At 41.3% G+C, this 26,884-nt stretch overlaps 1 protein-coding gene across 2 annotated transcripts; it reads left to right on the forward strand.

The window, feature by feature from the left end:
* Positions 1 to 5,254: 5,254 nt before the first annotated feature.
* Positions 5,255 to 26,740, forward strand: tnni3.L (troponin I3, cardiac type L homeolog). Of its 2 annotated transcripts, none has more exons than XM_018224575.2 (10): positions 5,255 to 5,340; positions 14,504 to 14,526; positions 15,118 to 15,130; positions 15,712 to 15,876; positions 16,348 to 16,389; positions 16,551 to 16,682; positions 16,916 to 17,005; positions 19,866 to 20,051; positions 20,162 to 20,267; positions 26,493 to 26,740. In XM_018224575.2, exons 2-9 carry the CDS (start codon positions 14,516 to 14,518, stop codon positions 20,261 to 20,263), a joined length of 741 nt encoding a protein of 246 aa, XP_018080064.1. In that variant the 5' UTR covers positions 5,255 to 5,340; positions 14,504 to 14,515; the 3' UTR covers positions 20,264 to 20,267; positions 26,493 to 26,740.
* Positions 26,741 to 26,884: the final 144 nt, after the last annotated feature.

A 26,884-nucleotide genomic window follows, 5' to 3' on the forward strand; every position in this document is an offset into this window, starting at 1 on the left:
ATGTAGTAATTATCTGTATTCATTACTAAACAGCCTTATATTGTGACATTTCTGTTCTACGTGTACTGTATATTGTGAGTGGGTCCCTAAGCTCAGTAAGTGACAGCAGCACAGAGCATGTGCAGTGAATCAGCAGAAAAGAAATTGTGAGCTACTGGGGCATCTTTGGAGACACAGATCTTTACTGCTAAAGGGATGTGGTTGCCTTGGGCTGGTACAGAAACCCAAAACATAATGTACAACATTTCTAGCTCCTTCTTTAGTTAAGCTTTAGTTCTCTTTTAAAGAGAGTACTGAGATTCTGGTACAAAGGAACAACACTTTGTGAGAACCAATGACCAATTGATAATTAGATTCAGATAATTGATTTTTATCCCCAAAGGACAACAATATTGTTGAATTAGTCACTCAAACCTCATTAGAGCAGCGCTGGAGCTGGGCAATGGACTCCTGCCCCCAGAATATGATTCACCATATGATTCATGCTCCCTTGAGTTGTATCTGCCTCAATTTAAACCTGATCTCAGCCCCAGCACTTACACCAAGTTACATTGTATTGATATTTGTTATTAGCATTTGGTTAATATGTTTACCCAGAACATTCTGCAGGTGTATTACTATATTAACCTTGCGCTCCTCATTGCACTCCTGAATTAAAACGACAGAGCAATCAAAGCTGTGGGTGGCTCTGCAGAGAGGGGGGTCAGGCCTGTGACAAGGGACTTCATTCATGACGAATTTAGCCATTTATAGAATTAGTAAGAGGGAATGGGAATGAAACTACTGATGAGTCACCTGTATGGCAAACTTTCCATATCCAATAAAGGGCCACTATCCCTTCATTAGTATTTGGCTAATGGCGATGTTGCCATATTAAAAGGGTAGTTCACCTTGGAGTTCACTTGTCTGTTATAGGTTTGGTCACTATCCGTTATCCAGAAAGCTGCAAATTACAGAAAGGCCATCTGTCATAGACTTCTTTTTATCCAAATTTTTAAAAATGTAATAATAAAACAGTACCTTGTACTTGGTGTAAACTAAGATATAATTAATCCTTATTGGAAGCCGAACCAGCCTATTGGGTTTATTTAATGTTTTCATGGTTTCCTAGTAGAAATATCCCCCAGGTCTGAACATTCTGGATAACAGGTTGCATACCTATACATTAATTTCACGTTTTCAGTGTTTTTAAAGCTATTTATAAATGTATTGTTGAATTGTTATTTAAAGCAGTGCCTGTTTATTAGTTTCTGCACTGAAAATTCTGACTCTTGAACCAATGTAGCAGAAGTTAGATGTACTCCAGCCTAGTACTTTACTGATCCTAGAGGCACTTGCTGCTGTGAATGCTGCACTGAGCCCTGGATTTCTAATCGGTGCAGAGGCCTCTGGCGCTCCCTAACTTGTGTGTCTATTGATGAGGGGAGGCAGAGGGGGGGGCATGTAGACCAATCACAGAGCTGACGCTGAATTCGAGGGGTAATCAGCAGGTGACTGTGCTCTGCAAAGAGGCGCAAACTCCTGCATCAATGCAAGAACCGCGCCCAGTGCTAAAACAACAGAACCCAGTGTGCAGAGTGCAAAAGATTGGCCGATTGTAGCATTTATTTTGCACTTTGCATATTGTTCTCCCCAAGGGACAACAATATTTTTCTATGATTGTGTAAATCATAGTGTGTAAGTGACCCCTCGTTTCTCATATCAGCTGGTTTCTGATTAAATTGTTTCCAATAAAGAGAAGGAACATGAACTTTGAGTAGTAATTGCATTTACAAGTAAGCTTAAAAGCAATCCAAATGAATGGATATTGGAAAGTTGATTGAAATGACATTTTTTTTTCATTAGGCACCATGTTATATTTGAGTTTACATCCCACTTAAAGGGTCAATGCCTGGAGCAGTTATCACCTCTCACTAGAGAAGGATAAGGGGATGCCTCTGCACAGTCACAATACCAACTTGTAAATGTGGTTGTATTACAAGTACAGGCAAAGATTTAACATATTTCCTTTTCCAGATCTAAAAGTACATTCTAAACAGTCAACTCTTTATTCCACTAATATGCCCTATAATGCAGTATAATATGGCTTATAATGCATTATAGGGATGCACCGAATCCACTTTTTTGGATTCAGCCGAACCCCCGAATCCCTCGCGAAAGATTCGGCCGAATACCGAACCGAATCCGAACCCTAATTTGTATATGCAAATTAGGGGTGGGAAGGGAAACACATTTCCTTCCCGCCCCTAAATTGCATATGCAAATATGCAAAATATGCATATGCAAATTAGGGTTCGGCCAGGCAGAAGGATTCGGCCGAATCCTGCTGAAAAAGGCCGAACCGAATCCTGGATTCGGTGCATCCCTAATGCATTATAATATGGCCTATAATGCAGTATAATATGGCCTATAATGAAGTATAATATGGCCTATAGTACAGTATAATATGGCCTATGGTACAGTATAATATGGCCTATAATGCAGTATAATATGGCCTATAAGACAGTATAATATGGCTTATAGTACAGTATAATATGGCCTATAATGCAGTATAATATGGCTTATAATGCAGTATAATATGGCCTATAAGACTATAATATGGCTTATAGTACAGTATAATATGGCCTATAATGCAGTATAATATGGCTTATAATGCAGTATAATATGGCCTATAAGACAGTATAATATGGCTTATAGTGCAGTATAATATGGCCTATAATGCAGTATAATATGGCCTATAATGCAGTATAATATGGCTTATAATGCAGTATAATATGGCCTATAATGCAATATTTTATGTCCTATAGTACAGACCCATTATCCAGAAACCGGTAACCCAGAAAGTTCCAAATTAGGGCAAGGCTATCTCCCATAGACTCCATTTTAATCAAATAATTCACAATTTTAAAAATGATTTGCTTTTTCTCCGTATTAATAAAACAGTACCTTGTACAGGTATGGGATCCGTTATCTCTAAGCCCATTATCCAGAAAGTTCAGAATTATGGAAAGTCCGTCTCCCATAGACTCCATTTTAATCAAATATTTCACAATTTTAAAAATGATTTGCTCTTTTCTCTGTAATAATAAAACAGCACCTTGTACAGGTATGGTATCCGTTATCCGGAAACCCATTATCCAGAAAGTTCAGAATTACAGAAAGTCCTTTTCCCATAGACTCCATTATAATCAAATAATCCAAATTTTTAAACATGATTTCCTCTTTCTCTGTAATAATAGAACAGTAGCTTTTTTATTAGTCCTTAGTCCTTATTGGAAGCAAAACCATCTTATTTGGGTTATTTAATGTTTTCTAGTAGACTATGAAGATCCAAATTACGGAAAGCCCAGGTCCCAAGCATTCAGGATGATAGGTCCCATAGTAAGATAGATAGACCCCAAGTAAGATTTAATTAAAGGAATGTTTCACCTTTGAGATAAATTTTAGTATGTTATAGAATAGTTAATTCTAAGCAACTTCTCAATTGGTCTTCATTATTTATTTATTTTTTATAGTTTTTGAATTTTTTGCCTCTTTCCAGCTTTCAAATGGGGGTCACTGACCCCATATAAAAAAGCAAATTCTCTGTAAGGCTACAAATTAATTGTGTTAATTGTGCTACTTTTTATTACAAAGTGAAGCCTTCTGAAATCAGAAGGTATTTACTTCTGATTAGAGTTTTTTTATTACTATTTTTTCTATTCAAGCCTTTTCCTATTCATATTCCAGTCTTTTATTCATATCAGTGCATGGTTGCTAGGGTCATTTGGATCCTAGCCACCAGATTGCTAAAATTGCAAACAGGAGAACTGCCAAATAAAGCGCTAAATAACTCAGAGGCTACAAATAATAAAAAATGAAAACCAATTACAAATTGTTTCAGAATATCACTCTCTACATCTTATTGAAAGTTCATTTAAAGGTGAACAACCCCTAAAGGAACCAAAAAATGAAAGTGTTTTAAAGTAATGAAAATATCATGTAGTGTTGCCCTGCACTGGTAAAACTGATGTGTTTGCTTCAGAAATACTACTATAGTTCATATAAACAAGCTGCTGTGTAGCAATGGTGGTATTTGAAAAAAGGCTATATGGCACAGGTTAAATAGTGGATAACAGATAACACCATTATGTTCTACAGAGCTTATCTGCTGTGTAACCTGAGCCTTTTCTCCTTTGAATGGCTGCCCCCATGGCTACACAGCAGCTTATTTATATAAACAATAGTAGTGTTTCTGAAGCAAACACATTGCATTATATTTGTATTACTTTAAAACACTTTCATTTTTTGACGTTACTGGTCCTTTAAACCCTGTTGGAGGCAAAACAAATCCATTGGGTTAATTTAATGATTAAATGATTTTTTTTAGTAGACTTAGGGGGTTATCTGAAAATCTGAATTGATCTCATTATTTTAATAAAAAAAATCCCATAGGCAATTTTACCTTAATTATTATTAAAAAGGCTTGATTTAATTGGTTCGGGTAAAAACCCGATAAAATCGAGCGAAAACCCAAATCATACTATATTTCGGGGGGTTTTCCTGGATCGGCCACATTTTTCAGTTTTTTGCCTGAAATGGTTGGAATTCGGACTAATTTCAGCGCAGACCACAGAAACTTCCAAATAGGATAGGGACCTCTGCCATTGACTTATACACAACCTCAGCAGCTCGGAGATGGCAGATTTTCGGATTGAAGCTTTAATAAATCTCCAAAAAAACCAAAATGCTCGACCAGATAAATTCAAAGTCTAGTAAATAACCCCCTTATTGTATGGAGATCCAAATTACGAAAAGACCTCCTTATTTGGAAAACCTCAGGCCCAGAGCATTCTGGATAACAGGTCCCATACCTGTACAGTATAATATGGCCTATAATAGAGTATATGACCTATAGTACAGTATACCTGTAATAAGCCTTATAATACAGTATAATATGGCCTATAATACATTATATAGCCTATAGTACAGTATACCTGTAATAAGCCTTATAATACAGTATAATATGGCCTATAATACAGTATATGGCCTATAGTACAGTATATGGCCTATAGTACAGTATACCTGTAATACGCCTTATAATACAGTATAATATGGCCTATAATACATGCAGGCTTTGTGTGTAAGAGAATAGGAGCTTGGCTAAGGAATGTCTGGCACACTGTGATAAGCAAAGTGACAGTCAGATAGGACAGGCTTTGTTCCTGCCTTCTCCCTGCTCAATACCTTACATGGAATAGTCAGCTCCTCTCCCCTTTATAACATTCCAGCAATTTGCCTTTTAGTCCCAACACTCCCTGAGACCCTCTCTCGTCCCCCATTATCCAGCAGCAGCTAAAGGTAAGGTAGCAGGGATCATTGACTCGGGTATGTTTCCGTGCCAGGTATATGTGGATCTAGGGTGTCTCTCCATCGAGTCTGGCTCTTGCTGAACTATAACTTATGTTAGATATTGGGGGCTTTAGTTCAGCAGCAATCAGGCTGGTGACAGGGATATGACCATTGTGCATACAATTTTATTATGTGTTTTATCCTGTCTCTAGGGATCTGTATATCCATAACTACAGCCTGGACCAGGCTCTCATTAGTCTTGGCTGCTAGGGAAGTGACATTCCTGTGCTGTGTCAGCATGACATTAAGGGGGTTATTTATCAAAGGGCACATTTTAGAGCTACTGTATGTGAGTTTTGACCTCGAATGAACTCACACCTCGAATGCTTTCGAATCAGCGAGTTCAGGGTTAACAACCCGAAAACTTGAATTGATCGAGTTTTCAACGGGAAAAGACTCGAATCGCTCATATTTATTGCGTTTTTGGCCAAAACCCTCTGAAAAAAAACCCCCCAAACATCATAAAGGCAATTAATATCTTCAAATGGTTCAAGGGACCTCTGCTATTGACTCCTACATGACCTCGACAGGTTTTAGCTGGAGTATTTTTGGATACAAGCTATTGCCAGGTACGGGGTATAATAAATCTTGAAAATTTCAAGTTTTTTTTACCCGAAAAATTGATTTTTGACTGAAAAAATACCCTCGAAAACTTTTGTGGAAAAAACAACTCGACCTTTCATAAATAACCCTCTATGGGTCAACTATACTTTTAAGTTTTCCTGCTGAACTATGCTCAGAATAGCAGAATAGTGGCTTTTAGTATCCCCCCAACACAAGCTATGAAAAAACCTTAGAGGTGAGTCCTGAATAATGGTATGTTCTAAGGATTCTATTCAGGGTCAAACTAGGCTGGCAGGACACCGGAAAAAAAACCCGGTGGGCCCTGGCCCCCACTGGCCCAGATCTGCTCCCCTTATTAGCGTGGAGCTTTTCGCACATGCGGGCAACTGTTTGCGCATGTGCGAGATGCACGGCTGTTCACGCATGCGCACAGGGGAAGGGTGTAAAGGTCAGTAGGGGGCCCCTGGTGACTGGGAGGGCTTTTTGGGTTGCAGTCCTGGTGGGCCCCCCAATGCTCCAGTCCGACCCTGATTCTATTAACGACCATGCCTAATTTCTGTTTGTCCTCTGTGTGTCATCAATATATCTGTAATGATTATACATGGGTCATTTTAGACCAAGTGGCTCCAAATGTGGTTGCAATTTTAAAGGACCATTATCTCATTGCATTGTATCAGTTGGTCAGGAGATTATTATATATTCAATAGTAATCAGCGGTGTAAGGATACCGGAGAATTAAACAACAAACATAGAAGATATATAGTGTCGTTTTTTTAACTCCAAGATCTTCCACCACCTGTGCAAAATTAAACGGGAATTGTGCTCAATGCTTTAGCTCAGTTGCCCTTTAAATAGAAATACCATTCAATATAGAAATAATTGACAGAACTGAGCACAATTCAGTTTGATTTTGCACTGGCGGTGGAAGACCTTGGAGTTAAAATACTACACGATATATTTTCTATGTTTGTTGTTTATTTCTCCGGTAGCCTTACGCCGCTGATCATCCTTGGATATATTGCTTTTGATATGGTAAGAAAGATTGTGCTTATTATTAACAGGTCCCATACCTGTATATATTTTTTGCCAGATGATGTTAGGAACAGGTGACAGGTAAGGATGGGAGATATACACCAGATTTTGCACCAGGGCCCATAGTTAGACGTCTGGCTTGCTCGTAATCATCATTGAATAGCTACTGAAGAACCTGTATGACAGCAGCCACATCTAAAGTGTTACCTTGAAAATGATGTGCTCTTATTCTTGGCATACCATTATACTATATATCTATACTATTATATTATATATCTGTCTGGGCTCTGGCATCCAGTGCAGACAAAGGGGCTAAAAGCCTGTGCGGCAGGTGCCTTCTCCGTGTGCATCAGCAGCTCAGCCTTGAGCAGATTCCAAGCAGAACACACTGTGCCTGTATCTCTGGCTCAGTACTGATCCCATGGTTCAGCTGTTTGATGCCGACGCTGTGCCTTTCCCTATTAATAGGACTTGTGCAACAGTCATACTGAACCACTTCATAAATAATAGAAACAATTTCAGTGTTTCTCCTCGTATTCCCACCTATCTCTCTACAGACGGCTTATCCCTCATCCTCCTTCTCATTCTCAGAGCTAGTGGCATTGTACAGGCAACATTGCTTCTACAGTGGATGAGATACTGGCATCTTATCTTTCCAGATACACATTTGCCATTCTGATCACATTAGTTTGAATACCAGACTATTGAATTAGATCCGGAACTGTAGAAGAGGGGCCCCCAGCCAGGCCATGCAAGAAGGTTTGGGCTCTATCTATTTTCTTACCCCAATACCATAATATGCCATTAACAATGCACTTGTAGTTCCTTGTCTTCACCTATACTCACAGACAGTTGAAGGGAGTCTCATGTCTTGTCCAAGTGCTACTTGGAGATTCAAATTGTGCACATTTGTACAAATTGTTGCTCCTTTGGTGCAAGATGATGTGGCTGCACCATTGCACTCAAATCCTGGGAAGCAGAGTTGCACCGTGGGTGAAAGAAACATTGTGCCGATGGTTTACACTTTGTTCTCCTTAACTAATACGCCCTTAAGGCCCCCATACACGGACAGATATAAGCTGCCAACAGATTAAGTCAGCAGCTTATTGGGCAGTGTATGGGTTCCTCTGACTGGCTTCCCCGATCGATTTCCGGCTTAAAGTCGGCCAGATGTCGATCGGGCAGGTTTAAAAATACGACCACCGGCATTCTTCTTGTGATCCCCTATGGCCCATGAACAGATCAGCTCATATCGCCCCCCTTAAGATGGACATATCAGGGAGAGAACCGCTCGTTTGGCTAATGAGCAGATTCCCTATGTATGGGCAGCTTGAGAGTTTTACTAGTTTTATTTTAAATAATCAGGTGTGTAAATAAGTACTCCTCTGTGGTATCAGGTCCCCATCTAGTGTTTAAATAAGGAACTGCATTTTTGGAAAGAAATCAATCAGGTCATTATTGAAAAGGCAAGTGGCTCGTTGTCATACACTACAACTGGTTCACCGTTCCCATAATATTATTCATTCTACATAGTTACGTTTGGTTGAAAAAAAAAACCAAAGTCCATCAAGTTCAACCTCTCCAAATGAACCCCAGCGCACATATATATATATATATATATATATATATATATATATATATATATATATACAAACTCACACAGACGGACCTATTTATACACTCACATAAACTAGCTTGTAAACAAAAATCCCCAAATGTTTGTTGATAAATGATAACCATAATACATTACCATTAAGTGTATAACTCACATTTATGTTAGTGCTACATACAGTAACCTTGCATTTATCAACATTGAACCTCATTTTCCAGTTGCGGTACTCCACTAACAACACTGGTAAAATCAGAAAATGTTCCACCACTCTTTGTAATTTATCCTTCAGCCAGTTCTCTATCCAGGTACAAATACTATGTTCCAGGCCAACATTCCTTAATTTAATCAGTAACCTTCTGTAACCACTGTATCAAATGCTTTTACAAAGTTGATCACATCCACTGCCATCCTCGCGTTTAGGTTCCTACTCACTGCCTCACAGAAGGCAATTCCATTATGCAAAAAACCAAGCTGGCATAAACTAGAATTATTTGCAATGTAGCCAAGTACCTTATACTTTATTATAGGGATGCCCCGAATCCACTATTTTGGATTTGGCTGAACCCCCGAATACTTTGTGAAAGATTCGGCCGAATATCGAACCAAATCCAAATAATTTTTTACTTCCTTGTCACGCAATTTCCCTCCCGCCCCTAATTTGTATATGAAAATTAAGATTAGGTTCGGCCGGTCAGAAGGATTTGGCAAATCTGAATCCTGCTGAAAAATGCCGAATCCCGAACCAAATCCCAGATTCAGTGCATCCCTACTTTATTACCCCTAACCTAACAGGCCTACTGTTTTCATGCTGAGAACGGGATCCCTTTTTAATTAGTGGCACCACATTAGCAATTTGGCAATCACTTTTTTAGTACCCTGGGATGAACACCATCCAGACCTTTATTTAACGTTACTCATTCTACTCTATTCTTGTGTATTTCCTCCTTGAATTCAATAGTTGTGTTATAAAAATTGTCTATTAAAAAAGAAATCTTAGCTGGTTGTGTAGACAGATGAAAAATAACAGTTCAGTTCTTCGTATTTTTATCATCCAACTGACCTAACTCTGATAATAATAGCCCCACCCCTTCTTGCTCATGGGGACAGCCAGTGGCTCACTAGAAGCATATTAAGGGGGCAAATTGACCCCATACATTAGTTGCTCAGAGTCCTCATAGGCCAAAAACTAATGGAGCAGGTAGAGGTGGCTGTAATCTTAAAAAATGCATGTATATGAACACAGCAGCATAATTATATGTTACGGGGGTCCCAGCAAATAGTTGGGGCCTTTCAGAACGTGCAGAAGCTGTTCTACCTGTGTGTATTGAAATTGCTCATGAATTAAGGCCTTTCTCTATAGTTATACCTCTGTAAAATCCTGGCACCTTGCTATGCATTTCATGCTTTTGTGCTCTTTCATTACTGAAGGAAACCTGGGCACCCTGAAGCTTTTAGCCTACTCGCCAGTAACCATCTCTATAATTACTGTTGAATGGCCAGAAAATAGTCCTAGCACTGTCCCCTAACAGTGCTGGGGCGACACAAGGCAATAGGGAGGGGAGTATTCAACCTCTGCCTGCTCATGGCCGGCTTTAAGTGTAGTCTCTTGCACATGTTTGAGGTCAAATAACCATAATCCGGGAGCCGTCTCTATCAATAGGGATTCACTGTTTAGCCAACAGTTGCTAAAAATAACCAGCCCCTTGAACATGAGCCCCATGGACATGAGCTGACTTGCTGCTGCTGCTGCCACCGAGCTCAAAGGACCTTTCTGATGCTTTTGTGCCCTTCACATGTGCCCAGTTGGGTAATTCCGCAGTTCGAGTAACAATTTTAGTTCACATCAAAACAACTTTCCAGAGAGGGTTTTTATCATCAAGACAGCTGGCAAATTTGGTAACGGCCAATAAACGTCACAGCAGATTGATGAGAGTTTGCAAAATAATAATGTATTGATCTCATTACTAATGGAGCATGACAGCAGGAGAGCCTTGGCTCTATGATAAGGGATCTGCTTTTGGCAAAGTGTTAACTCTATCGGGGTACAGCATGGCTCCCAGAAACTGCTCTCTCTCTTTCAAATGAATTATCATTCAGGTAATAGATCATGTAATGGCTTCGACCTTTAAATTAACTTTTATGATGTTATAGAATAGCCTATACCTAGTAACTTTGCAATTGGTCTTCATTAATTCATTTTTATGATTTTTGGATACTTTCATTATTTATTTTTCAGTGTTTTTTAATTATTTGTCTTCGTCTGCCTCCTAAAGAACTTTCAACTGGCCCTCATCTTTTCTTTTTATAATATTCTTTTTAAATATTTTCTGACTCTTTCCAACCTTCAAATGGGACTCGCTGACCCCATCTAAAAAAAAAATGCTCTGTAAGGCTACAAATGTATTGTTATTACTTCTTTTTATTACTCATCTTTCTATTCAGGCCTCTCCTAATTATGTTTATTAAAATCTATGCATGGTTGCTAGGGAAATTTGGAGCCTAGCAACCAGATTGCTGAAATTGCAAACTGGAGAGCTGCTGAACAAAAAAAAGCTAAATGAAAACTAATTTCTAATTGTCTCAGAATATCACTCTCTACGTCATACTAAAAGTTAAGTCAAAGGCGAACAACCCCTTTAAAGCAGTTTTGGGTGGAGGACAGCTGGCTTTAGACCTGTTTCAAGAGTCAGAACCAGCAGTGCTAAAAGGACAATTGAAGTATTGCTTTCAGATGCAACAGGCAGCAATTCTGAGCCTTCTTGTACAGTGACTACATATTTCATTATATGTATATTATTTATTTAATTTCCCCAACGGGAGAAGGTCTGTGGGTAATAGTCCTAATTGTCCTTTGTAGAAAGCCTGTTCTTTGTGGTCTGTAACTACCAGCAATCACTCAGGCACAACCATTCCATGTGCCTTATCTCTTTAATCCCTGCATTCAGACCAAATATGGGGCTGCTGGGGGCCTGACAGTCTAATCTATGGAAGAGTCAATAGCCAGTCCTTATTTATACTCTAATCTTGACACGTGATTAAGCCACACTTTTTGAACAAAACAACCAGGAAACGTTAGATTGCGACCTTCCATTAATGGAAATCCGCTTGACTGTATGGGAACGTTTATTTACAGGACTCTATAGGGATAGAAATAGATTTGTGATGTCCAGTCAATGAGCGCCCAGCTGAAATTCCCAACATGCTAGCTGGACAGCTGTACATGGGTTTATCACAGGGCACAAATATTTTTTATAAAGGGAATCTCATTCATTAGAAAAAATGTTTTAAAGTCCTATGGTGTTCCATGGATTTCTACCAGTCCCCAAATTTCATTCTGTCCAATTAAAATGGTACCTAGGCCGACTCAACACAACTCTACTGTGCTCTGCATAATTAGTTCCAATAATGGGACAGATACAGCAGGTAATAAGAATGGGGATATCTTGCACCCTCTGGTATTGTGCTCTGCATCTCACATCAAGGTTTTAAAAGGCGCAAGGTGCATAATGCAGCCGGAACCCAGAAATGATCACTGAGCACTAAGACACCCACGTTTGCACTCCTTGTTGCCCTTGCACTTTTGTCTGGGGTCTAAATAAATGTCCCCTTATGTTTCCAAACAGAAATACAGGCACCTTTGCTAACGCAAAATAATCTGAAAAGACCATTTCTTTATTTTCATAGACTGTAAGCTGCTATAGGCATGACTCATTGTCTGGACCAGTAATACCATAAAATAAACATTTCTTTTCTTTCACCTATAAAATGTGCATTTGTCTAATCACTATTTGCAAATAGACAACATCTTGACAAATGTTCTACTTTCTAGTAAACGTTTAGTATGTTATAGAATAGTCAGTGCTAAGAAACCTTTTAATTGGCCTTCTTCTGATTCTTCACAGTTTTCAAATGGGGGTCACTGACCCCTATCTAAAAATTAATGCTCTATAAGGCTACAAATTAATTTTTATTGCTACTTTTTATTACTCATATTTCTATACAGCCCCTCTCCTATTCATATTCCACTCTCTTATTCAAATCAGTGCATGGTTTCTAGGGTCATTAAGACCCTAGCAACTTGATGGCTGATGCAGCAAACTGAAGAGCTCCTGAATATAAAGCTTATTCCTATTAGCAGGTTAATTCAAGGTTTCTATAACCTTGAATTAACCTGTAATCATATCCCTATTATGACGCCGTGGGAGAGATAGGAGAGAATTCAACAATATCTATTACAGCTCCCCCAAAACCATAGAGGTCAGTCAGTGTGTAACATCAGACACAGCACCCACACAATAGCACTGGGAATGCTGCACAATAAATAGCGATTCCCCTGTTGGTATGAACAAACTTGTCAGTAGTAAAACACAACAAATAAACACCACCGAATCCCAGATTTGGTTTGGGATTTGACCAGCTTTTCTAATGCAGAAGGGTTAGTTTGGTATTCAGACAAAACCATACCCCTGGATTTAGGGATTCAGCTGAACCCTGAAAAGCAGGGTTTGGTGCATCCCTAGTACTGTATATACATAGCACCTGAAATAAATATTTGTGTTAGCTGGCAGACGGGAAGAATTTCCTCTTGCTCACCCTACTTTCCATCTACACTGTATTTATTATTGCAGGACTGTAATGTTATTAGGAACTGACTCACCAGAGTCAGACCCACCAGAGAACTTGAAACCATGTAAGTTTTAATATAGGCCATCAGTAAAAATAAAGATAGAAATTGTCCTAGGTGGGACCCACTACAGCTTGGGTCCATTTTTAGTTTCATTGGTAGATCCAGGGACTAGTCCGATTGCCATTTTGGAGTCAGGAAGGAATTTTTCCCCCTCTGAGGCATATTGGAGAGGCTTCAAATGGGTTTTTTTTTTGCCTTCCTCTGGATCAACTGGCAGTTAGGCAGGTTAAAAGGTTGAACTTGATGACATGCGTCTTTTTTCAAACTGACTTACTATGTTACTATGTTAATCTAATAGGCCAGTCTTACTCTCCAATAACTTTCCAATAACTGCTGGCAAACAGGTTATTAAGGACGTCCTTGCACATGGTTGGTGCTAGTGAGCCAGGATGGTCTTTGCGGTGCCACCTGACTGTTATTGTACCAGCCTCGCAAGGATATAAATGATCTCAATGCTAAGGCTCTAAGGGAAGTGACCCAGTGACCCAGACTTTGGTTGTCCATCTGGACCCTTGGAAAGCTCAGTGGGTAACTATGTAAGCAGAACACTTCCAGCTTCTTCTTCAAGGCACCACAATGGATATAAATAAGTTCAATTGTTGGTCTTAATCTGCAAGCAAGGAACCTGCTCCAAGCATGGGATATTCCAATCCCACTTGATTCATGAGATATTTTCCCCCGTTTATGTTCTGCTGAGAATAAATATAGAGTGTAGAACAATCAACTGGATGGCATGTTACCTGTACCAACTGAGACAATGACACCAATACCATGTAGACTAGTGTGTAATGAAAATAAATCCAAGCATGCTGAATTGCAGGTGAAATAAAAGTTGGGGTTCTCATGTTGTATATGTGGTGTCCACCTCCAATTCAGAATGTAGAATAACAGCGCAGGGCGGACACAGGGCACAGATCAGTGGTGGCATCAGTTCCACTCATGTTTTGTTGATGCCTAACGTGGACAGTAAAACTTCGAGTTCTAGATCATAGATATCCTCCGGCTGTTAGAATTACAAGTTTCAGCATCCATACTCCAGAAAGCGTAAAATTAAGTTCCAGGCTCACTGATACCTTTTAAAAACGTGGGTCTTTTCTTACATAAATGACATTAATATGATGGTATATATTCTAAACCTATTGGTTAGTACATAGGACAGCTATTCATTTGTTTCTTCTTTGTTTATTGATAAACCTTTATTCTGTTTGTTTCCTTAGAGCCCGGACAAGATGTCTGATGAGTGAGTATCAGCTCCAGTAAATCGCAGCCTCTGGATGACCATGTTTTCATGAAAAATGGTGGAAAGCTTGCTTAGATTTAGCAAAAAATTACATCTGACCTTCTGATATGGTTTTAAACTATATAAGTACAGTCCGACACTTTGGTTGCACCTCGTTGTTGAACGATGTTTTCCATGACATATTCAACCCTCCCTGTGTGATTAAAAATGCTACATAGAACCCCGTTATACATTTTCCAGGGGAGCCATAAAAATGGTATAAAATCAGGGAAACACAATATGTATTCTATATTGGTGGGACCACAAAAAAACTGTGTAAAATGAGGGAAATCAGGGTATGGGAATACTTTTAAATTAGAAACCTTTCTCAAATCTTTCCTCACCAGTAGAACATCTGAGCAGCCTCTGTCTTTCTCCTGACAACCTCCTTGACTACTTCATGGTCATCCTGGAAATGACTTATTTTGAGGGTTTACTTATCATTTAAGGCCAGTTAAAGAACATTGACCATGTTTAGCCATTCTTTAGTTCTTTATTATCATGCTCCATATTCTAAGCATTTATTATTTTTTCTCCCCATTCTTCCTACAGGGAAGAGGTGACCGTAAGTAATATTTTCTTGTTTCCTGTAGTTCTGTATACCCACACACTGTCTGATCTCTAATTGTGTCTCATGTACTAGAACCCATGAAATACTCCCATTTGGTGCCATTCCATAACATAGACAAGCAATGAACGAGTGCATTCATGCAATGTAGTCCTATACATTCCCCTTCATCTCCAATCATTCATGAGCCATGCTCCTTTATTTTCCTAAGTTCCTTATAATGATGGGACCTGTAGTTCAGCAGCAGCAGCCAATCAACACATTGACTGCCTCTGCCCTTATAAATCATATTTCAGATGTATTGTACCAGATTGGTTCTGACAAATTTAATTGTGCGGCAAACAGCACAACAGCAGGAGATGCAGGACTTCCCCATGAATCACACGGGCCATAACATCACAGTGTTTCAGTAGAGCCAGATGGCACTTGCATAAACCGCATTACTGAATTATTACACTCACACTTATTATTCTCCCGCTGAGAGCAATGTGCCTTGCAATGAACTAAACAGCTTCATGTTCACTGACAGGGCAGTATCAGGGAGATATTATAATGACACTTTGAATGTTTTGTATTAGTATGAAGAAGAGGAGGAAGATTATGTTGAAGAAGAAGAAGAAGAAGAGGAAGTGGTGGCCCCTGAACCACCAAAACCTGCTCCTCCTCCTGCAGCTCCTCCACCTCTCATCCGCCGGCGCTCCTCCGCTAACTATCGGGCCTATGCCACAGAACCACAGGTTAAGGTAAGATCACTCCAAGCAGAGGTTATTGAACCCACCCACTTCAGTGCGATCCACCTATCCCATGTAGCAAATGCCTATTTATCCCAAATTGATGCTGTCATTCAATAAAGCTTCTAGAACTTTCTTAGATAGACCTGGGGTTTCCCCGATAACAGATCTTTCTGTAATTTGGATCTTCATACCGTAAGTCTACCAGAAAATCATGTAAACATTAAATAAACCCAATAGGCTGGTTTTGCTTCCAATAAGGATTAATTATATCTTAGTTGGGATCAAGTTCAAGGTACTGTTTTATTATTACAGAGAAAAAGGAAATCATTTTTTAAAAGATGGATTATTTGGACAAAATGGAGTCTATTGCGGGCCTTGTCTTGGGTCTTCAGATAATGAATCGCATAACTGTATAGGATGAAACCACATAAATCATAGCAAATAATTTAATACTGATCCTGCTCTCTTTGTTTCACTCAGATAAAACCCAAGATTTCTGCATCACGGAAGCTCCAGCTGAAGGTAAAAGAGGGGATGGCTCGATGTCTGTGCTCCATTTAAGAATACAGTTCCTGCTGTTCTCTAACAACAACAACAACATGACATTTCTTATTAGAATGTTACCGAATGTCAGAATGGTTTTCAGTGCAACATTCTCAAGCTTATCTTCTCTCTAATTTCAGAGTTTGATGCTGCAGATTGCTAAGGCAGAAATGGAACATGAGGAAGAGGAGAGAGCTCTCGAGAAGGAGAGATACCTTGCAGAACAATGTCAGCCTCTACAACTGTCCGGCTTATCCCTCTCTGAACTGCAGGTAGTGAGCCTGAAACACATGGAACCTGTGACCAACATAAAACTTGATAGAGGAGGAGAGTAGAGATATGTTTGTAATGGTCGGAGACATAGGGTAGCCCCATCAAGTAGAGAGGAGAGGGTACCCATCTTGAGAAGGCAGATTTTTAAGCATAATAAGATAATGGCAAAGAAGCAGGTCTGGTATAACCAACACAAATGCACCAAAGAATAATAGTTGGATATATCTTTTAGGACCTGTGTCGGGAGCTTCATGCAAGAATCGATGTAGTAGATGAAGAAAGATATGACATGGAAGCCAAAGTGAACAAAAACATCACTGAGGTAATGTGAACAATTATACAGCAGATATAAGATGGATATAAACATCCTTTGGCGTGGGTTATACTTTTATTAAAGTACAGTGTGGCTTACCACGTCACTAAGGTCCTGCCTGCTCCGCACTCATCTAAAGCAAGCAACATGTTGCATCTAAAATACTTGAGCCCATGAGCAGGAAGCCTGGAGGTGAATGAGCTTCATACTTGCACCCCCACCGAATGCTTTAACAGCAGTGAACATAACTTTCCCTTTCTTTCTATGGGAGGAGACATACTGGTGATTAAGGCAGACAGTGTGCCTTTAGTGAACACAAGATATATCTCAATATGTCGTTTGCAGAAGAACTTCCACATTTTCCCTTTAGGAAAATCTAATCCTAGGTCATAACATTATAAATACTGTACATGCAGTAGATACAAAACTGGGATTATTTTCAAGGCAGAATGCAGTGTTCCATAAAGACCGCAGCCAGGCATTTTTCTGCACACTGCGTTCTGCCATCACGACCAGCCACAGACCTCTGTGCTCCATTTCAGAGTGCAAAGCCCCTTGAATAGAGTGCTGTCTCTCTGCCACCCCATAACTGGCTGGCATATCATTCAAATGCACAAGTTAGGGAGCAGCAGGAGGCACAGGCAGTGTCGGACTAGTATACCAGGGGCCCACCAGAAAACTTTAGACTGAGGGCCCACTTTCCAAACGATTAGACCTCCTCTCTCTTTTCTCTAAATACTATACTCTATTCCTATATTTTTAAGCCTCTTTGTTCCCATAAAGAAATAGGGAATGACCATGAAATAGACCAAATGGTGAGAAGCAAGACCACAGACATCTGGGCCCACTGGGAGTTTTCCTGGTATCTCGGTGGACACGGTGGATGCAATGGTGTCCTGTCCTTACTGTAAAGACAAGGCTTGCCTGCCTCTCCTGACGCTGTGCTCTTTTCATTGTACCATATTTTAAGTGACCTCAAGCACTCAAACCCGAGGAAATAGAAAATAATCCTAGACGTCCCTTGTTTGCTTATTATGCTTTGTAAATCATGGAATACCCACTAGATGGTGCCCCAGCCCAGTATTATAACACCTTAACTGCATTCATCCAAGAAAATGTTATATGTAGGCTTTATATTACATTCTATGTTTTAAGCATTTGTCATTTAGATTTATCCTCAAATACTTTTTGAGATATTAAGATTTAAATGGATGGTTCACCTTTACTTTAACTTTTAGTAGGTTATAGAACTGACCCCATCGAAAAAAACAAATGCTCTGTAAGGCTGCTGTATGGCTACTTTTTATTACTCATCTTTCTATTCAGGCCTCTCCTATTCATATTCCAGTCTCTTATCGAAAAATGAATGTATGGTTGCTAGGTTAATTTGGACCCCAGCAACACGATTGCTGCAAATACAAACTAGACAGCTGCTGACTAAAAAGTCAAAAATCTCAAAAACTACAAACGATAAAAAAATGGAAACCATTTGGAAATTGTCTCAGAATATCAATTCCTACATTATACTAAAAGTTAACTTAAAGATGAACAAGCCCTTTAAAAATGGGAGTTACAGGCTGCTGCCCTATTGTACATTTAGAAGAGCAAGGGCAAGGCAGGTAGCCCTCACTAGGTACATCATATTGATTTACTGATTTCTGTGCTGTGTTTTGCAATAGATATGTCCTTTCTGTTGCCCTCCCTACTGTAGGTATAAGTGGGTCTGGGCTTTGCTGATGGGTTTGAGCTGATGGGTTTGAGCTGATGGGTCTGGGCTTTGTTGATGGGTCTGGGCTTTGTTGATGGGTCTGGGCTTTGCTGATGGGTCTGAGCTGATGGGTCTGGGCTTTGTTGATGGGTCTGGGCTTTGTTGATGGGTCTGGGCTTTGCTGATGGGTCTGAGCTGATGGGTCTGGGCTTTGTTGATGGGTCTGGGCTTTGTTGATGGGTCTGGGCTTTGCTGATGGGTCTGAGCTGATGGGTCTGGGCTTTGTTGATGGGTCTGGGCTTTGTTGATGGGTCTGGGCTTTGCTGATGGGTCTGAGCTGATGGGTATGGGCTTTGCTGATGGGTCTGGGCTGTGAGACAACAGTGAAGATGATGGAAGATGTGGACGTGAGAGACCCATTATAGAAACTGATACCAAGGCCCCACTAATAACTGTGTATAATGGAACTATACATTCATATCTGCATTTCACTCAGATCATCTCTAGTTCTTTGTCAATGCTTAAAGATTTAGTCAGAGGCTTAGCACCTTTGCCAGTACAAAAAATAAAAATACTTTTATTATAGCATGCCCTGGGTAGGAGGACAAACTGCTATGGCAGCTTCTTTATTCATTTAACATTTAGTGTAACCCTGCCAAGCTCCAGCTGACATGCTCTCCAACAACAAAGAAAAATGGCTGATGGGGCAGTGATTGTAAATGAGTCTACTAATAGGTACAGAGTGCTGAGCTGGTGGTTAATAACATGAGGCTCAGAGGCAGAGAGGCTACTGAGACTGGTGACCACCAGGTAGTATCCCAGAAGGCCAGTTGGTCCTTGGGTGGAGACTTGGGTGTAGATACAAATTGAGCAATGTTCCCAGAAGGATGCCCCATATTTTCCCAAAGGAGCCTGTCCTACCAGACCCATTTAGCTAAGGAAGGGAGAGTTTATTGTGACCTAATGCTCTTCTTCCTAGTAGTCCTACAGTCCTAAAGGGTTGTGATTGAACCTTGTGTCACTGTGACAGCACAACATATGGGGCCACACATGTAATATCCATATATGTCACCAGGCTGGGCTCTATTGTGTACCTGGAAACTCTGGACATAGGTTTAACATTATTTACATTATTGCTCAAGCAATTTGCTTTAATTTCAGATCGAAGACTTGAATCTAAAGATCTTTGACCTCCGTGGCAAGTTCAAAAAGCCAAACCTCAGGAGGGTGCGCCTCTCTGCCGACGCCATGATGCGGGCGCTGTTGGGCACCAAGCACAAAGTCTCCATGGACCTACGGGCCAGTCTCAAACAGGTCAAGCAAACCAAAAAGGAAGATGTAGACAAGGTAAGTTATGTGACATCACTGGAGCTGTCGTTGTCTCTGTAAATTCTATACAGCAGACTTTTTTACTGGATTGATAGGTGCTATCATACTATATTTATCCTGTGTTTTAGGATATAAGAGAAGTAGGTGACTGGAGGAAGAATGTTGATGCACTGAGTGGTATGGAGGGCAGGAAGAAGAAGTTTGAATCCACTGGGGCTGTTGCAGTTTAAGTAGGTATTACTTATTATATTTCTATATCATAATACTGCTACTATACTATATAATATGCTAGTACAGGTATGTGATCTGTTATCAGGAAACCCATTATCCAGAAAGCTCCGAATTAACTGAAGGTCACCTCCCACAGACTTAGGGGCAGATTTATCAAGGGTGGAAGTTCAAATTTATAGTTTTTTAAAACTCCCATAAACTCCCATGAACTCGAAATTCAACCGTCGTCGAAATTTATTAAAAAAATCCAATTTTCCAAACGCGGGTGAATAGGATTGACCCGAAAACTTGAATGGAATTCAAATTGAGTTTGATTAGAGTTTAAAAACTCGATTCTAGTTTTTTCGATGAAAAAAACTCGAATGTCAGGAAGGCAGCAAACAACTCCAAATTAATCCCAGGATGTCTCCCATTGATTAAAACACCAATTCGGCAGGTTTTAGGTGGCGAATAGTCGAATTTGAGTTCTTAAAGGGCCAGAGTATGATACAAATCGAATTCAATTTTTTAAAAAACTCTAATCGAATTTTAACAATCCCCCAGTTGAATTTGACAGTTTTGACCAGAAAAAGACGTGAAAATTCGAATTCGAACCTTGATAAATCTGCCCGTTAATGTTAATTAAATTAATCACCATTTTACAACCTTTTCTTTGCAATAATAAAACAGTAACTTGCACTTGATCCCAAATAAGATATAATTAATCCTTATTGAAGGCAAAACAATCCTATTGGGCTTATTTTATGTTTAAATTATTTTTAGCAGACTTAAATATGAAGTTCCAAATTACAGAAAAAATCCCTTATCCAGAAAAGCCCCGGTCCTAAGCATTCTGGATAACAGGTCACATAACTGTACTATATATTACTAGTACATTTAGTTGGCAATATATGTTCCCTAAAGTGTCTACAGATCATTACATCTTGGGAAACTCACTTCCTTGTGTCTGACTCTTAACTTTCATTATATTATACATTGGACAATTCTAAGGAAGTTTTCAATTAGTCTTCATTATTTATTTTTTATAGGTTTTGAATAATTTGCCTACTTCTGACTTTTTCCAGCTTTTAAATGGGGGGTGACTAAAAAAAAACAAATGCTCTGTAAGGCTATACACTGATTGTTATTGCTGATTTTTAGTGATGGACAAATTTATTAGCCAGGCGCGAATTAGTGGCGAATTTGCGTGATTCGCCGCAGGCAAATAAATTAGCGAAATGTTCGCGAAAATTCGATGGTGAAAATTCGCCGGTGTCAAAAAGAATGGACGTCGGCATCTGTTTTTTAGACACTGGCGCATTTTCACCAAAAAAACTGATGCCGGCGTCAAAAACAAGACGCCGGCGCCATTTCATGAATTTTTCGCCATTTCTTGAATTTCGCGAAAGCGGGGCAAATTCGCCCATCACTACTGATTTTTATTACTCATCTTTCTATTCAGGCCTCTCCTATTCATATTACAGTGTCTTATTCAAATCAATCATAGTTGCTAGGGTAATTTGGACCATAGCAACCAGATTGCTGAAACTGCAAACTGGAGAGCTGCTGAATAAAAAGCTAAACAATTAAAAAAACACAAATAATGAAAAATGAAAACCAATTGCAAACTGTAATACTCTCTACTTCATACTAAAAATGATGAACAACCCCTTTAAAGCTCCATCTGGCTTACCCTTGACATTCAGACTTGTGTAGCTTGTCATACAACCCAGACTACAGGAAGACATGTGTAGAGACCCTGAGATTTGGGTGTATTTATCTCAGGCATTCCTCTTTAGTATTTGGACACCTAAGGGTTCTTTAGTTAACTCAGGCAGCTATGTCCCTAGCTGGGTCCACACTAGTACCTGGGGATTGTCCACTAGATGGCACTGTTTGATAATATAAAAGGGTTTAGCACCATGCGGTCTGGGTCTGTCCTGGGACTTTGCCTCAGTGTGAGGTACTACAGGTCCAGATCTGCCAGGAAAGTTAGTTAAGTGTAAGATAGTGATAGTATTACAGTAAGAGTCGCTCTAGGAGTGAAAGTCAGCACAGGGTAGCTAGTGAGCAGATGTGGCTCCAACGAGGAGAAATAGTGGGGTTAGGACCCCGTGGTATTTGAACCACTAGTGCAGGGACTACAGTGGGTGAGTTGAGGACCAGATAGGATACCAAGACCCAAGATCCCAGGCTGAATACAGTGGGTGAGGTGAGGATCAAGTCCGGTGCCAAGATACAAGACCTCAGGCTGAGAAACCCATGCCTTAGTGCTTCACCAAAGGGATAGTGCCCAGTGAGAGTGGTAACTATTCCCCAAGTCTACTGTTGCTGTAACTTTGATATATATTATGATATTATATTAGCCATCTGCTGCACCTTGCCTCCCTGGAGGGAATACTACTGTTTGAAGCTACTCTATAATTACTGTGAACATCGAAGTGCTTGTGAACTACAACCTTGCCCCTGTTCTCTGTTAATAAACAAGTTATAGTTTACTGCAAAGAAACTGTCTGGCTGAATATCCTGCTGAATTGATCTACTCCAGGTACCGGGAGTTGCAGGGAGTTGCACGGGTACACTGGGGGTCTGGGGCACACTACAAGCAGTGTTAGCCTGGTCACACACAGCCTTAATACACAGCAAAAGTACACTCAAGGGTGTGCTACATTTGGGGGCTCGTCCGGGATCATTTTATTGAACTCATTGCTGTGAGAGAAAAGTGTGACAGGCGCTGCAGTGCCGGACCAGAGAGGAAAAAGGCATCTTGGCCTAGCGCAGCTTGCAGCCTGAGTTCCGACCGCCCTAAATTTACTGTTGCCTGAAGGAGAGGGCTGACTGGAAAGTTTTGTGGCCACCTTTCCAGATTGGTGGGGAGAACCAATCAGGATCGTGTGTATTGGCGCCAGAGAAAGGCGCGAAACAAGTGTGAGTGACGTGGGCCTAATTGTCTGCAGTACCACCCTGTTTAGCCCAACCTCCTCTGACACCAGGAGGTGGGATAACAGCCAATCAGAAGTGCGGAATTTGGCGCCAAAAGGGAACAGGGAGGAGCCCCTGTTATACTGACGTCATGGCGGCCATTTTGCGACTGAGTGCGAGAGTAGCTGGTCAGAGGAGAAGACGCATGCAGCGAGCCTTGCAATTGCAAATCCAGCGAGCGTCAGAAGGGTCCAGTATGTCTGACAGTGACCAGGGTAGCTTCCGATCTACCTCAGCAGTGATGCCTCTTGGCGTGCTAAAAGACACAAGCCGCCGTTATACCTGGGGTGGCGTGTTCGCTCAAAAGGTGAGCGACTCGGGTGATTCCGTGATGGTTCCCGTCTGCGGCCGCTGCCGACATGAAGCCTACCCAGCTTTCCATGATGTCAGGGGTCGATGCCCCCATTGCCAGCAAAGCTGCTGGATTGGGCCGTATGTGGATGACAAGATCCAAGGATCACCCCAGGCTGTCCTAGGACTGATTGCCCTCAGTCTGAATCGACCGATCCAGAGGGGGTTAACCCTCGCCGAGAGCTGACAGCGAGAACCGCCCTCCTGACTATCACCGACCGTCCAGCGGAAGAGACCCCCCTGGAGGGCAGCACCCCGCAGGGTCCAGCAGTGGCGGAGGCCTCCGTCCCACCTGAAACAGCACCAGTTCTGCCCGCGGCTGCGGAGAGCATTATGGTGCCAGTGAAAAGCAAACCGGAGGAAGTGCCTCAGCCGGAGATCCACTCTAGAGGTTCCCAGGAAGTGGAGGATGCCACCCGCGAGGAACAACGCCCACCTTCCCGCCGCTCCAACCGCCCAGAGGGGGTAAGTGTTAATATCCCCAGCCGGGGCCCCCAAGAGCCACCCGTGAGGGAAGGACCCCCCCCATACCCCGAGGCTAGCAGCAAAGAGGGATGGGCCCGCAAAGGGAGCAGATATGCCAAGCAGAGGGGTCACTCAGGGTGCGTCAAGCGGCATGGAGGGAACAGTGGATGAGGCGGAAGATGATGGAGCCACCGACCGGCCTCTGTTCAAATTGCCCCATAGTTTCTGGGCCCCTAAGAAAATTACCCGGGCTGAGAGAAACACTTCTGGGTAGTACCCGGCCGAGCCAATCCTGAGATTTTCTGCAGGGTTTCCCGGGTACAGCGGGTCATAAACTTCCGTGTGTACAGGAAATGGGGTATTATATGCCCTACGCACTGCTGTGGGTTACGAGCAGGTGGAGGAAAATCTGGATGAGTGGGTGGTGGAGGAGATTGTGGCAAAAGAAAAGACAATTGGAAATACTCTCTCCCACCCTGATCAAGCCAGGCGTGCAGCTGCCTGGAGCTTTGTGCGGTCTCTGGAGAATGTGTGGTGGTGGGGACGCACCATTTTGCGCCATGCTGTCCACAGCTGTGGGAAGAAAAACCCTACCCCACGTTATTTCAGTGTGGATGTTCCAGTTCCAGAAGGGGGCACCGTGGAGAAGCCGCACCCAAAATATTATATAAGTTACGAGGACACTAAGATGCGGTTCACCTACATGATTTAAGCCGGCATCTGTGGGACTTGTCATTTGTAGCCTCGTGCTAGGAGCCACACCCAGGAGGGTGCTGTTTTTCTGTTGTGGGGGGAGGGTGAAGTAACCACCCCCAGCTTAAGTTGAAGTTGACCACTGGAGGTCTTTTGGTTGAATTTTGTTTATTGCTTTACCATATTTTCAATTGACTTCAAGGAATGGAGCTGTATTTTTGTTATTAACCTCTGGGTTGAGACACTTCAAGTTGGGGAGGCTTCCCCTGGAGTCAGGACTTTTAAAGAACAGAGACTCAGGTTTGACCTGCAGCATGACTGAAACCATGTTGGACTCTGTAGTGGGTTCTTTATTTTTAGCCACTCTAGGGGTGAATCGCACCCACCTGGAAGGAGGACTTTGGCAAACAACCCAGAGACTGTAAATAGTTAAGGGACACTTGTCCCAAAATCCCAATTCCCTTTTTCCCTCCTAAGTGCATAAATAAAAGAAATGTGAATACATGATTTAAGTACAGTGTTGGTAATAGAAGGGTTAATCCCGAGGTAATAGGATTTAGGGCCACGGCCGTGGACCCAGTATGAGGTTGCATTTTAAGTATTGATACAGTGCTCAGGAAAAATGCATGTTTGCAATATTTTGTTTACAGGATCCATTGTACCATGGGCAGTCCTCTGGAGAGGCTGTTGAAGCGTGATGTACAAATAGTAAATGTTATTTAAAATGTGATTTATTGTGCACTTGAAAGTAACTGTTTAGTTTGTCAACGGGGACGTTGACGTTTCTAAGTGGGGGGAGAATGTAGAGACCCTGAGATTTGGGTGTATTTATCTCAGGCATTCCTCTTTAGTATTTGGACACCTAAGGGTTCTTTAGTTAACTCAGGCAGCTATGTCCCTAGCTGGGTCCACACTAGTACCTGGGGATTGTCCACTAGATGGCACTGTTTGATAATATAAAAGGGTTTAGCACCATGCGGTCTGGGTCTGTCCTGGGACTTTGCCTCAGTGTGAGGTACTACAGGTCCAGGTCTGCCAGGAAAGTTAGTTAAGTGTAAGATAGTGATAGTATTACAGTAAGAGTCGCTCTAGGAGTGAAAGTCAGCACAGGGTAGCTAGTGAGCAGATGTGGCTCCAACGAGGAGAAATAGTGGGGTTAGGACCCCGTGGTATTTGAACCACTAGTGCAGGGACTACAGTGGGTGAGTTGAGGACCAGATAGGATACCAAGACCCAAGATCCCAGGCTGAATACAGTGGGTGAGGTGAGGATCAAGTCCGGTGCCAAGATACAAGACCTCAGGCTGAGAAACCCATGCCTTAGTGCTTCACCAAAGGGATAGTGCCCAGTGAGAGTGGTAACTATTCCCCAAGTCTACTGTTGCTGTAACTTTGATATATATTATGATATTATATTAGCCATCTGCTGCACCTTGCCTCCCTGGAGGGAATACTACTGTTTGAAGCTACTCTATAATTACTGTGAACATCGAAGTGCTTGTGAACTACAACCTTGCCCCTGTTCTCTGTTAATAAACAAGTTATAGTTTACTGCAAAGAAACTGTCTGGCTGAATATCCTGCTGAATTGATCTACTCCAGGTACCGGGAGTTGCAGGGAGTTGCACGGGTACACTGGGGGTCTGGGGCACACTACAAGCAGTGTTAGCCTGGTCACACACAGCCTTAATACACAGCAAAAGTACACTCAAGGGTGTGCTACACATGGAATTCATATGCGTATTGTCATTCTTTTTTAGGGGAGATTTCTGATGGATGGAAAGCAATTACTTCTGGACTGAAATCGGAAAAATTCCTCTTTGTTTGTGTTCGAAGGCCGTTACTCTGAAACCCAATACATCATCCTGACAAAGAATATCATTGCTGTCTGTATCTGTCGTCTGAATCTTCACTGTTTTATCAAAGTATTGGCAGAGTTATATATTTCTGTTTCATGTGCAGCTAATTAGTGTTCAGTGACTTCATTAAATGATATAGTTTATAACTATCCTTGCCTCCCTAAGCATTGTCTCAAAAATGAACATTTCTTTTGCAAGGTGCAAGCCTGTCTCAAGAGGACCACATCGATGCACCCCATGGAGTCATGCCTGGATGATTTTCAGCCAAATATCTGTTAGGTAGACAGTCAGGC

This window comes from Xenopus laevis, chromosome 7L, assembly GCF_017654675.1.
Source record: "Xenopus laevis strain J_2021 chromosome 7L, Xenopus_laevis_v10.1, whole genome shotgun sequence".
Taxonomy (NCBI): Eukaryota; Metazoa; Chordata; class Amphibia; order Anura; family Pipidae; genus Xenopus; species Xenopus laevis.

Coding starts and splice junctions, on each gene's coding strand:
- tnni3.L (XM_018224575.2), top strand. Junction 16,390..16,550: donor CACGGAAGCTCCAGCTGAAG/GTAAAAGAGGGG, acceptor CTCTAATTTCAG/AGTTTGATGCTGCAGATTGC. Junction 16,683..16,915: donor TATCCCTCTCTGAACTGCAG/GTAGTGAGCCTG, acceptor TATATCTTTTAG/GACCTGTGTCGGGAGCTTCA.